The sequence below is a fragment of the Leptonotus elevatus genome, chromosome 13 (genome assembly GCF_054856555.1).
Source record: "Leptonotus elevatus isolate MCC_2025b chromosome 13, RoL_Lele_1.0, whole genome shotgun sequence".
NCBI classification, from domain to species: Eukaryota; Metazoa; Chordata; class Actinopteri; order Syngnathiformes; family Syngnathidae; genus Leptonotus; species Leptonotus elevatus.
The window spans coordinates 6,028,206-6,042,269 of NC_141251.1; the positions used below are offsets into that span (position 1 = coordinate 6,028,206).

Sequence of the window (14,064 nt, forward strand, 5' to 3'; positions counted from 1 at the left end):
CATTTGATAATTGATAAGTGGTTGATTGAGCAATTTATTTTGGCACATCAATTTGACAAACACACAACACACAAAATGACAAGGCCTCAACTCACACCCAGACACTCACACGCAGATATACTACTTTATTTCTTTACATTTCTACAATAGAGTGCTATTTTTCTTTATTTAAAAATGTGTTTTGTTTCATAGGGGGCTGCAATAGACTAATGGCATTTAAATTCATTTCAATGGGGAAAACTGATGTGACTGTAAATAAGGTTACAAACCTGGTCACAAATTAAACTCGTAAGTCAAGGTACCAGTCCCCCCGCATCCGTGTGTGTGGGTGCTTTTTCAGCCGGCAGAAGGACGCACATGTGCACCATTCATCGCCTAAACATGTGGGACAGAAGGAGAGCCCACGTGGTGCGTTCAAGTGTCAGGGACGCTGCCAACGTTTCCACGGAGCCAACTCGCTATGTGTCTACTTCAGACACAGTTGGTTACAGCAGCCCTATAGTTTCCTTTTAACCCGGTCCAAGCCAATTAGCTGGAAATTAGCCCTGTAAGGTAGGCAGATGCGAGTAGTCGCCCCAGAAAAGAGCAGATGAAGAGGAAATGTCTGTTTTATGTGAATGTGGCTCTCAGTTCCTCTGCCAGAGACCAGTAAACATCGGTGCAGATGGACTGCTGAGTGTGCACCGTGCTTAAAAGCAACTGGAGATGTCATGATGCAACCTAAGCCATTAGCGCAAAATGCTTTCTTCAATAAAAAGCAGATCTATAGACAATAATAGTGCAAATGGATAAGGACAAAGCTTTCTCGTGTCTATCTTTATAGTTCTACTTTGCATTACAAAATGCTTTACTTAGACTTCCATGTACAATTTAATGCAATTTTCCTTTATTATCCTCCACTTGTATGGTGTATTCGTGCTTGAAATACATGTGCGCACACGTGCTGACTCACCATAACACAAACTCAAAAAGCCTTTTTCCGCTCTCCTTGTGAGCAGCCACGAGGCCCCCGGGGGGAATGGGGGGGGCTGTGGGGGGAGTTGCTTGCCTGCATAGTTTGCGCATGTGTGTTTTTGTGTGTCTGTGGGTCAATGCGTGCATGCGGGCGTTTGCGTAAACCGAACTCGTGCTCACCTTTCCACGTCCTTCACAAGGAGATGTGGATGACTTGAAGTCATGTCCAGTTTTAGCAAAAGGAATTCCAAACACTTTGCACATAATTATGTACTACACATCTATCTATCTATCTATCTAGTAAATTTTCATTTTATTGTTAACTAATTTATTAGAGGATTTAATGCTCACAGTTTGCATATTTTATGTCTTCAAATTTCATTATTTGGTTACTTTTCACACACACACACACACGCACCCAAGCACGAACGCACACACAAGTTTTATGTTTTGTTCTCCTGCTATTTTGGAAGCCTAAAATAGCAAATATTTTAAAACTAGTTTAACACAGGGCTGAATGATTTTGGGAAACAATGTAATTGCATTTTTTTCCCTCAAGTCCTCTTCTCATGTATTTGAAATGATAAACATAATTATTTTGTGAAATTGGAATAGTTTTTATTACAGGACTTAAGCCATGTGTATTTTGTTTTGCTGTCCTGTCATTTTTTGCTCATGAGATTTTCATGACAATGGTGTTTACCTTCTTCATCACATAAAGATAACGCTTATGGGTATATATTCTTTATCCTTTGGAAAGAGCGACTTATTTTACTTACCAAGGGAGCTGTGACCATCTCTTCCATCCCCATGTCTGTATTATACTGCCCCCAGGTGGCCATGGTGTACTCACATAAAGGACCAGCACAATGTCTATTGAACTGAAGAAAATGTGTCAACAATTATTTTATTTCTTAACATTGGTATACCATTACTGTATGTTTTATAAAGTACAGTATTATAGAGTGCTATTTTTCTTACACGGGAAGAGGACCTTGAAAAAATAATGGCAAATTAAATTACAATCGCAATATTGGAGGAAATAAAAAATCTCAATTCGATATTTTTTCAAAATGGTTTAGAATTGGAACAGCAAATCAATCAATAAGAGCACAACTGCCTGTATGCACCTTATAGTACGCTCTTTGCATCTCATTCTTTCAACGTTCCGCTGCTCCTCTTTCTTCTGTGCCTCCATCCCAAAATACGCCTTCACTGTAACCAATATTCCACCGCACCCTTCATTTTCAGCTTTTAAACTTGCCACATGTTTTTCTCTTTAACAAGCAGCCTGGCTCTTGTTAGGAAGAAGTAGTTTGGACATTAATCACCTTCAAATGCACTACATGCGAGCGGCACGACAGCACAGTCTCTAACTGTCCCAAAACATCTGGCAGGCCAAACCCCACTGGAGCCCGGCCCAGCCAAACGCGAGCGTTGCCAACAGTTGTCATTAATGCCGCAACTAATGTAAATATGCTTCTCATTGGCCAGCGAGTGGTGACAACCGCAAGCAAACAGGAAAGCACACATTTTGGTCCTCGGCATCAACATGAAAAGACTAAACATAATCAGTGTTAATCTAGCAAACACTTTCATTTAGCAAACCAAAGCAGGGATGGTGGTGAAAGTTTATTTCTGACTTGAAAGTTGTACTTTTTTTTGCCACCCAAAATGGAGCATTAAATTGATAGCACTCAGCCTGTTCTTAATTTAGATCACTAGCTTCCATTAATTTTAATGAAGAGTGAGTGGCAATAATGGCAGAGAACTCAACTTGCTTCACAATAATAGACAGTTTAGCTTAACGCTAACAAACATCCGTATGTATAAATATACTCACAGTTCTGTGCGAAGTACGACTAATATCACTGCGGCTTACTGAGGAGTTTTGACCAGCTCTATGTATATCCATCCAAGGCCATTGGTTACCAAGGTGCGCACACCAGAAGGAACAGCACAATGTTCATTGACCTGAAGCAAAAATGTCACAAAAACGGTTTAATTCTTTGCATTCTATTTAGTTATGTCATTACAATATGTTTTTACACAGTACAATATTATAAAATGTATTTTACAATGATTTAGCGTTACAAGCGTGATCACGGAATGAATTAAACTTACATTATCTTCACCTAATTTTGTACTATAAACAATTTGCACAACTTTTGGTACATCTTCAAGAGGCACTACTTTACTGTAATCTAGGAAGGAACGAGGAAATACATTTTCTCCGCCTTGAAGTAGTACTGCACATACCGTTTCACATTCAGGCTTTGGAAATCAGGAATCTATCATCATCCACTTCTTGTTTGTCTTGGAGTGTAGTTACTAGCTAGTAATTTTGCTGCCATTGTCAAACCTGTTCGACAAGTTGTGACAGTTCCCAGGTTCATCGCAGCTCATCTGTAACTGACACAAGACAGCATAAACATCTTCTTGTACCAAGATATACAGTTAAGAACACACTTGGGCTGGATGTACGCTGCATGATTCAAAAGACACAATTCAGATTTTTATTTTTGGCTTTTAAGTGGCACATGGATTTGGGACTTGGCAGAGTAAATATATTAAAAAACAATGCATAGAATCGGATATTTTTAGATCAGAATAAGGCTTGCAAATGTGACTCAATTTATCTTCTTCACCCACTGGTTGTGCTGGATTAATCAGGAGGGAAAAAAACGGATTATTTTGTATATCTGGTGGCGAAAGCCCAAACACAACAAGTTTTTGTCATCGTTTCAGTTCAGTTCTGCGGTAGGCACTCGCCTGGAAGTATCCTGGTGCCTGTTGTTTACCAACTTTATTAAATGGTCAATAATGTCAATAATTAAGAAGTCAAAAGCGGAGGCAGTGTAGCGGGCGGCGGTGGTCTGTGATTTGACTGTGAAGCTGTTAAACACTTCACACAGACTGAGGCGTTCTTTTTAAGCCTAATTAGCAAGCATTATGAGGCTATACATTTACTGACTTCCAACTAGGGCTGCTTCCTCTACCAAGCTCAACACAGTGCGATCGTTCCCTCTGTGTGTGCCACATATTGTTTGCCTTTTCTATGAAACAACGCTCAGCTGAGGTGGCCTCACTGGAGTGTTACGCACAGCCACATGCTCGAGCTCTTTTCATGTTGTCCTGGTATGACCCTGACATCTCTTACCTCATGGATGCCTTTAAACTCGCTCAAATCTTTATATATATATATATATATATATTTTATTTTTTTTATTCTTTGTTTTGTGCTCTCTAACCTTGTCTCGGTGTTTCAGAACCTGAGCATCCTCTACCTCAAATCGACTGCGGTGATTGTAAAGAAATGTGATGTTACTGTGTAACTGTGTATAAGTGATCATAAAAGGGACGCACAATAGCACTTAATATCATAGATCACATGTCTTAAGTCAGTTGTTTTCGAGGGAGAGGAGGTCAGTGTCACAGTCATGTGAGAGCAAGGAATGTGCTGTGTAAAAAGCCTTCAGACATGACTTATTAAAACTGGTACAATCTCCAAAGTAGCAACAGCCATAAGAATTTATTAAATGAGTATTTTTTGCTAAGAACTGAGTCGAAAGCATCTTTTCTAGAGATCCTGTAATGCTGCAAATGAGCCACATCACAAATGTCACACAACAGTCTCAGAAGTCAAGTCCGTTAACCGAGGCGCCACTCGAATTGATCCTTAATTTTCCCGACAATGGACCAAGGAAAAAACTGCCATGCCTAATCTCACCAAATGTTTCAGTTCAGCTTCAGTTCTTTCAGTATCACCGGTGGTGGCTCAAGGGTTAATCTCTCCCAGTCACAGTTGTTATTCTCCGAGCCAGATCCAGCGTGTGCGCACCGTCCATTCCACAGCTTGCCTCCGATCCCTGCGCATAGTGCTGGAGTAAAAAGCCCACATAGGGGATCCTTTGTTTAGGAGAGTCTAGGCATGGAAGATAATTTACAAACCACTAAGGTCCTCACGCCATTGGCTGATGAGACCCTGTCTGCCCCTTGCGAGAGGCATGTCATGTGTATGTGTGTGTGTGTGTGTATGTATTTGTATGTGTGTCTCTCTACGTGTGTGTAAGCTTCAGCTGTGGCAGTGTTTGGCTACGGATGACCACAGTCACTCTTGTCATGACACCCAAGAGCTTGCCCTGCGCTCGGCTACTGTAGCCTGTCTTTTGAGGCAAAGCAAGATGGCCACCAATACCTTTTAGTGCGTGAAGGAGGGGGCTGAGGTGGTGGTGGGGGGCATGCTGCCGAAAACAGAGGGGCTTCCTCCCAGGACGGATAAGGTAAAAAAAAGAAAAAGAAAAAAGGAAGAAGCTGGCTGAGTGTGTGACTTAGTGGCAATAGTCTAGCAGCAGTGGAGCTCATCCCTTGGATTTAGCTGATTGGAGTGCTTTATTTGGAAGCTGTTTTTTTATTCTGGCTGAGGACCTTGAGGGTGTTTGGCTTGTCGTTTTCAGGTGGGTTTAAAGGACCTCGCTCGCACGGCGCTTTGTCTCGGGACAAATTTATTTTCCCCGAGTCATTTTGTATTACTTTCAAGAGACCCCGTTTCAAGAGCCGTACTCGTGCACCTGCTGTTTTTCTGGCAAGCTCAGCATGTTTTGTAATACTAACTGATCATTTGTCAGGCTATGGTAACAGTATTCGCCCCCCACTTTTTACCCACGCGGTCTCCGGTTCTTTAAAGTTTCATCGTCGTCGTTGTGCGTTTTTTTTTTTTTGGTGTAACACCGAGCCAGGAAATGCGCTTAAGTGAATGAAGAAAAAGTCTCACGTGCGTAGAGTAGCAGACACGCAAACCGCTACTACTTCCACTTTCAGCCAGGAAAGGGAGACACACTTTCTTTAGCGTAGCATAAAAACAACTCTCACATGTCGCGATGCGTGTTTGTTAGCGAATAGAATCGGAGAAGCACTCCAAACCTCCCTGGAGACGCGTCGCCTGGAGAGAGAGGTTTGTTAGGACTCAAGCGTCTGTGACACCGCTGTTGCTAGGGTTCGTCTCTGAGCGTGTGTAAAGCTTTCAGTCCCAACTACTCAAGTGTTTTGTCAACCCTTAAACGCTTCGACAAGCAGAGGAGTTTTCCAAGGGACAGCAAAGAAGAACATTTGTTCCCATGTAAAACATTACACACTCGAGGAAAGCCTTTTGGGCATGTATACAATATCCTTGATATCAACTCTGTGTCTTGCTGCTAACCTTACTAATTAAAATACCGTGCTGCTTGAGTAACACCACTAGGTTCACTGGAAGGCAGTAGTTGGACTAACAGTACTAGTAAGACAGTACTACTAGTGTGCCCAAGCCGTTATACTATAGTGATATTATAGTGACATCATAAGTTTACTAGTTATCATCTAGTTATCATCTAGCACTTCACTAGTAGCACGCAGATGCAAAGTTGTCCGACTGGTGTTCAAAAATGTCATACAGTTAGCAGAAAAAACATAACAATTACAAGACAAACCTCATACTAGTAAATGGACCTTAAACTAATAGGGGTATTGAATGAATGTTAAAAGTAAGTTTGTGGTGTGGAGATGAAAGAAATGTCATAAAATAGTGAGAGGCAGTAGTGGAAAAAAACATTACGAGTAAGATACAGTCAATCTACCATTTTGCCCTAGTTGTTCTACTACTATGAACCTTAATGAACCCATGAACCTTAAGATGGATATCAATGAACTTAAATGGCTTCATCACCTTGCATATGACTGTAGGCGACCCGAGGCAGACACAAAGACAGCATCCAGACCTCTCCAGAGACCTGCTGGTTAAATGTGAACGCATGAGTACGCATATTGTACATCCCACAATAAGAGACATTATTTTTTTAAATCACAGGGCCAAAGGGAGAAGAATTAAAAGCAGAGGCTACACTTTGACGTGAGCTTTGAATGTCGAACACAAAGATGCACAGCATACAGAGATACAAACTTGTGCGTCTGGTGCAGTGTTGGAAGACGGCCAGCAGTGCTTTGTCATTGAAAGCAGTTTTTTTGTGACAGGAGGACCTGCCTCCCCCCAACTATCCCTTCCATAAACTAAGCACCATCCTGTTGCCCATCCTTACTTATCCGCTTCCAAAGGTTATCCCAAGATTACAGTTGCATCAGCAGTTGTATTGCTGGAAGCCACACATATTTAAAAATTAAGTGAAAAAAAATCAGTTAATATCTTCACCGATTGGACTAAATCAGACAAAACTATAATAGAAACAGAACAATAGTGGTACCTTGACTTAACCAGTGCCCCGTTTTGCGTATTCTGTTTCAGTGCTTCTGCATGCGTGTGCGTGGCGTTCCATAGCCCCACTACACATCTTAGCAGATCCCAAATAAGATGGTTTCCTTTTCATTCTTTCATTCAGGAATTCACTGTCAAAGTAGAAGAACATAGAAATATGTTAACTATCTCATAAAATGATTTACAGCTGTACACACTGACATACAAACATAAATATAGCATATAAAAAATTATACGAAAGCGCCGCTAGCATAATGCTAACGTCACGTCTATCGTAATTTGATTGGAAACGCTAATGTTAGCTAAGCGAATGTATTAATTAATGTAGTCTCTTGTATTCTCTAATACACAGTGTGATACTTTGATATGAAATAACACTCACAGACAAACGTTTTCGGCCATATAGCAAAGAACAAAGAAATACTGTATGTAAAATTAGCTCTCCTGCTATCTGTCACTCTTGACTTCCTGTTGTCTGGAACCTACTTCCTGTTATCCAAACAAGCTACAGGAACTCTAAAGACACAAAATTAACATTATTTAATGACTGTATTACAAATTTCTGTGTTCAACTAACCCCACAAAATCTACTTTACACATTTTCAAGTTATGAGCTGTCACTTTTTATTTTAAATGTTTTTATTTGCTTTGTGTGGTGAACAACATTTTTTTACAAGTGAGATTCGGATAAACTCTTATTACATATATAAATACATTGTATACTTAATTAACCGGGTTTCTTATTTTATTGTCTGAATTGTTTGATTGCTTATACAATGCGATGCTATTTTTGTTTCTCAAAAACAGATTAATGACATATCAACTCATTTCAATGGGGGAAAATTAAGGTGCCGCTCTATTTTGATGAAATAGTTGACCAAAACATGCACATTAGGTTAGGTGAACACTCAGAATTTTCTATAAATGTCAACATAAGTGTGAATTGTTGGCTATCCATATGTCCTGCCAATTGACTGGTGACCTGTCCAGGGTGTAGTTGGGTTAGGCTCCAGCCCCCCGTGGCCCTAATGAGGATAAGTGCTATAGAAAATGAATAGATGGATGAATCGCCATCTTTATTCCTATTGTTTTCCTCTGGATTATTATATGGCAATGGATTTCAAGTCATTTGTCAAACAGTGGAGGGTGCGGAAGATGTAGCCAAGCTGCAGCTTAAAGTGGTCATAATGCACATTACAAACCGCTTGCCAGCTGCCAACAAAAACAAGGAGAATAGGACTTGTCTGTTGTGGAATCGGAGGTTCCATAACGATAACAAAATGTATTGGTTTGCTTATCCGAATCCACGCTGAAATGTTATGCTTTCTTCCTCTGTTTGTGCGTGGTAAAGAAAAAGGCAAAACATTTACTGCAACGCTTTAGGGAACCTTTTTCCTGTCAGGGACCATTTCCTTTTCATCAAGTCCTTTGAGGGCTGTACTGAATTTATGAAAAATATGACGCAATGATCTGTTTTAAGTATTCTCAGCTTTTGTGGGTTAAATGTTTTAGGTCTTTTTATAACAGATCCTCTGAGGTTAAGGCCTTAGGTTATGTTAGGACAAGGCAACTGTTAATGACGCTGGTACTAAAACCTGACCTGTATGATACTTAGCTATATAATCATGTTATCACAATTACAGGATATCCGGTAGCATACAGTGTGCATTTCGTTTGGAATCATGTTGAACTTTGATACCCTCTTAAGAGGACTCTCATGTAAAAGTCCAGGTTGTGAGTACATCAGTGCACAACATGTATGCTGGAATACATGCAATGTTGAAAGTTTCCATAAGTATAATAATCCAGATATAAATGAACTCTCTGAGCTTTGGTTCCCGTCCTGTGTCCTGCTTTTTATGTATTTTCCTAAAAGAGTCAAATGAGCCAAAATGTGTGCTTTTTTTCTAGCCACGATCATACGTGGGAACCCCCCCCAATCAACTGACCTCTTCCTTTGATTAAACTCGGACCTATTGTTGTCCATTTCAGGATGTCTCTGAGCTTTTGATGCAGATCAAACCCAGAGTCCGTTTTGGATTTATCATTCAAGCCAAGCTAAAGTAAACAGTAAGAAATAAATAGAGTGTTTGATCATCTGAAGAATTAGAGATTGAACACTTTTTATTGTTTGTTTTAGTCGTTGATGATCAATTAATCAATGGTGGCATTGATATTTTTGTCAGTTGTGTACTCATGCTTGCTTGCTTTCGCGTCCAAACACAAACCCACACTCACTCGTATTGCACTGGCCCCGAGTCCTGACTCTTTCGTCCAATCACAATCTGACATTTACTCATCTAGTCCCATTCAGATAACTTCACCGCCTTGCAGAGAGTCATAACTTTTTTTTAAACTTCAACACCAAATCACAAAGCACAACCGAAGGGTTACTATGCAACACAATATAATCATTTTAGAAAACAATTACAAGAGGCTTTGTAATAATTTATCGTTGCAAGCCTGCAGTTGCGTTTTATAAGAGTTTTATACGTTCCAGCTGTCAGTGAGATCATGAAGGTGTCTGAAATTCTCTGAATAGGTGATTAGATGGGTGAGTCGGGGGTGGGGCAATAGATGGAAGAAGGTTTTGCCATGTGTCAATTGAATGAAAGCTTGAGCGAAACACACATTTTTGACGACATTGCCCGTTCATTTTTACAGCAAACGGGTTGCTGATGTACCACCGCTACTCTTTGTTTTGTCGTCTAAACAAATGCTGCAGTTGTGTTATTGTCATATTTGACAATAGACTCGCATATTTTGTAAGTCTGGTCTCATTCAGTCAAATATTTCCAGCACTTTAGGCACCACTTCTTGTTTGCCATGTCAACCGACCACCTGTGGATTTCAGAGAGTTATCCATGTTTTTATTGCCAAAACATGGGTGCGTAAACTTTTTTATATACAGTGCACTGTATGCATGGAAGTTTTGCTCTCAAAAAATGATTAAATTGTTCGAAGAATAATGATAATAATGGCAATGAAGGCCCTTTGCGCTGCATACTTGCACCCTATATACTCTACAGCAACGGTCAGTTGCCTCATTGGGGTCTGGTGATACTGATGATTATACTTGATGAATCTGTTAGACACTGATAAAGTTTGTGGGGCGTTTCTTCTGTGTAAAAAGAGGAGAGAAACCATGCTGCTCCATGAGATCTCATGTTGCAATCCTCCTCTCACACACTGAAACAAACCCTAATACCTTATTTTTCAGTTGACAGCACAAAATGTCATTTTCCTAACGACATAAATAAAATGAAAACAATTTTCATACTGAATCTGAGTTTTATGTTTTGAATTGATCTACTGAAACAAATTAAGACTTCCATAATATTCTAATCACCTGTATATACAGGATTTACAGGAATCCAGTATAACACATAACTATTCTGTGTCAACACATCAAGACATCAACTGGCAGAGGCGTGTGTCACTTCCTTACACAATTGTTTATACAAATAAAGATATCCTACTTCAAACAGACCGTTGGTCCTTTCTATAGTTAAGTAGATAAACATCCTTGGGCACTGTATGTTGAAATACGGTAATAACACCCTGCATCAAAACTGTGGACCCTTAGATATTTGCAGAATTACTAAGTTAACTAACTTTGTAAGTAGGAGTACAGATAGAGAGTTGCAAGTACTCATTCAACTCATGTACTTAATTAAAAGGGGAAAAAAAGTACTGACTGAAATGTACTGAAGTGTAGCGAATATAAAACTGAATTTTTACTGTCACATATATTATTATATTTACAATAATTGTTTTCATAATTTGGCACAGTTTCTCTCTTTTATTAATTTAGTGCTCAGAATGAGAAGGGGGAAAAATAACGTTACATATCGTTGCTGGTTTTTTTCATACCAAGAGCTTAAAGCTTAGCTCATGTTACTCTGACTTTTAAACTATCAAAAAAAAAGGTGCACCCATGGTTTCGCTAATATTGTAAATTGAGTAGCAAAAAAAGGCTAAATTAACTAATGATATAGACAGAAAAATATATTGTAATTGTAGTTTTTTCAGATTAGATGTTGAATTTTCTGGATGTCAAAAGCTGGTGTTTTAAAGCTGGCACAGGACGCAACAAATCATTCTTTTAGCCGACAAGATCAAAAAAAATTCTTCGGGCTGTTGATGTGGTCGTTAATGCTCACCGGTTCACATTCCTTAATTCTGTTCCTGTTTGTGGTAAGTCCCCAAGAACTCAGTCAATCAAGATCTCAACTGCGGTTTCACTTTTAGCTCCCTATTTTGTCTTTTTTTTACATCCAGGTTGGAAAAAGTAACAAGCCCATTTTGACAATGGTGCAGAGTACAGATTTGTTTTCAGATAAAAAATACTGTGAAAACCCACTGAGCAGTGAGCACACTCACACTCAAAACACACTTTTGGAAGTGACGCAATCCTGAATCTCGCTCCACTCTAATCATTAAGTCATGAGTCTTTGTCTGGCAAAACTCTTAAGCTGAGCCCCCATTGAAACCTTGAGCATGAGTGTTTTGTTGCCTCATGGTTGGATTTTTTGTTTTTCACAATATTTTCAAACTGTCTTGATGGTGGAGGACGGTGAGAGGCGGTGTGTTGTGTGACCGATGTTGAGTCATGCATACCACCACACCACACTGAGTCACCACTTTCTTATTTTCTCCTTCTGTCGCAGGTGGTTCCAGAAAGTGTGTCGTTCAATGGCAAAGGGGAGGCACAGTTGGATGTCACCCACACGGCGGCAGAGGAGGACAAAGAGGAGGAAGGCCACATACGACATACAAAAACTCCTCCTGTCACCAACTCGCTTCGCCACAACCTGGAAATCGGCAGCCGGCCGGCACTTATTCAGCGAGAGCTCGGGCTGCAGCTGAGCAACACTGCACTTCACCAACATGTACGCTCTTCTGTGAATTTCCAAAACGGATCCTCCGAAAACCCGACTATACCAAACGGTGCTAATGTGACCGCCGGGTGTCACGCTGACCTGAAGTCTGCATATCACAGGGCTACGATGGCCTCCGAGCCTCAACGAAGCATAATCGCCAGCATCCCCTCTCAGAACGGACCCAAGGCTTCATCGTATGACACGTCGGGCCCGCTCAAGAGAATCAAACTGGAGGAGGATGAAGAAGCAATCACCGCGCATTTTAACAACAAAAATGATGTCTGCGAAGACCCTCTGTCCACGTTGGCGGCAGTGGTGTGTCTTTCCGTCACGGAGAGGCGTGGGCTAGAGGAGAAACTCTTCAGCTCACGTCCTTCCACTCTTCGGTGCATCAAAACGGAACCACCAGATATGCACTTAATCAAAAAAGAGTCCGAGGACTTTAGGAATGACTTGCGTCGCACTCAGGGGAGCCTACTGAGGACTCCCCAGACTATCAAAAGTGAACCGCCTTCAAATGACCTGTTACCGAGTGTGCAGTCTTTGGCAGAGAAGAGGAATCTAAGTTTTGACCAGGCTATCGCCATTGAGGCCTTAACTCAACTGGCAGCTATACCTCAACGCACCCCAATGTTCATTAAAGCCGAACGAAAGTGTGAACCTCAAGTTTCTGTGGTCACGCCGCAAGCAACCTTTACGCAAGAAGCCAAACCCACAGCGGCATTCCGCTACAACAAAGTCTCGGTCATTAGCTCACCAGTTCACCAGACATCGGTGATACGCCCGCCTGTGGCCAGACAAGGCAACGTCATCCAGCGTTGCCAGAGCGCGAGGCCCACTGACCTCTCAGGAGATGATAACGGGGCACCCTGCAGGAGGACGTACCAAAGTTTTGGTTCCCGTATAATCAAGTCAGAATATGACAACTTGGATCCCAGCAGCGTGAAGCTCGGTAAAGACCACGAGCGGCACTTTTGGGAGAACCGGGAGAGACCGAAGATGACGAGAAACCGAGATGAGGAGGAAGTAGCTGCCCAATTGGCCGACCTGGCCTTCATCATCCAGTCCCGACAGAACCAGCTGTCCGAGGGCAATCATATGAAGGGAACCCCCGTTTCAGCCATTAAATACAACTACCACTCACAGTTATCCCCCAGTCAGAAAAAGACCCCTGTAAAGAAAGCTAAAACAACTCCTTCAAAGCCTAGGAAGAAGAAGATCAACGAGGGACCACAGGAAGGAATCAACCGTAGTACCCCTCTCTCAAAACGCTTGGCAAATGGAGATGCTTCCCATCGAAGCAAAGGAAAGAAAACCCCCTTGCCAGGCAAATCAGGTCTCCACCATCGGAGGAATCTGTTTCTTCCTCAGGCTCAGATTGACCTGAAGAGATATCTGGCCGAAGCCCAGGAGGAAGCAAGACAACTCATCCATCACAGTACGCATACTCACCACTACAGGACCAACCAGAGCTTCGGCCCAGAGAACCAGCTGTTGTCTTATCTGCACAATCCACTCCACCACCACAATCCTGCTGCAGGACCAGGGCAGGAAAGGTGTTTGTTAACTCAGGTAGCGCAGCCCTACAAAGGGCTGCCGCACGGTGCTGATGCCGGGGCGGCTCACCTCGGCCACGCCGCCTACCCTGGTCCCGCCAACGGCCTCTCGGGTGCTCGGCAGTCCCCGCCTCCAAGCCAGCAGGGCTACTACAAGCTGGAGAAATCGGGACTTGTCACTGTCTTGTCTACGTCTACTGATGGAGACGCAGGCCACTCGGCGGAGTCGACTCCATCCAAGCACAGCGTCAACAGCTTCCTGGAGTCGCCCATGGCTTTTCTGGACACCCCGACAAAGAATCTGCTCAACACGCCCTCCAAAAAGCTGTCTGATCTTCCTAGCTGTCAATGTGTGGGTGAGTTGATGTCACCTGAGATTTTAACTTTTAGTTCACGTGTTACTTCTACTTCTTGGTTCACTTGT

At 41.8% G+C, this 14,064-nt stretch overlaps 2 protein-coding genes across 3 annotated transcripts in view; one reads left to right on the forward strand and one right to left on the reverse strand.

Annotated features, from left to right (window-relative positions):
* Nucleotides 1–7,670, reverse strand: part of slc25a16 (solute carrier family 25 member 16) — a 23,416-nt gene extending 15,746 nt beyond the window's left edge. Inside the window, exons 1-7 of the mRNA XM_086092900.1 lie at nt 7,584–7,670; nt 7,191–7,332; nt 6,659–6,725; nt 4,685–4,835; nt 3,214–3,366; nt 2,798–2,928; nt 1,734–1,835 (exon numbers count right to left, since the gene is read on the reverse strand). The gene's annotated coding sequence lies outside the window, so the exon portion shown is untranslated. The remainder of the gene's footprint in view (nt 1–1,733; nt 1,836–2,797; nt 2,929–3,213; nt 3,367–4,684; nt 4,836–6,658; nt 6,726–7,190; nt 7,333–7,583) is intronic.
* tet1 (tet methylcytosine dioxygenase 1) overlaps nt 1–14,064 on the forward strand; it is a 33,056-nt gene that overhangs the window by 9,161 nt on the left and 9,831 nt on the right. For both annotated transcript variants that reach the window (XM_086092888.1, XM_086092889.1), the window contains one exon: nt 11,872–13,996. In XM_086092888.1, coding sequence (XP_085949014.1) covers nt 11,872–13,996 — 2,125 coding nt within the window. The remainder of the gene's footprint in view (nt 1–11,871; nt 13,997–14,064) is intronic.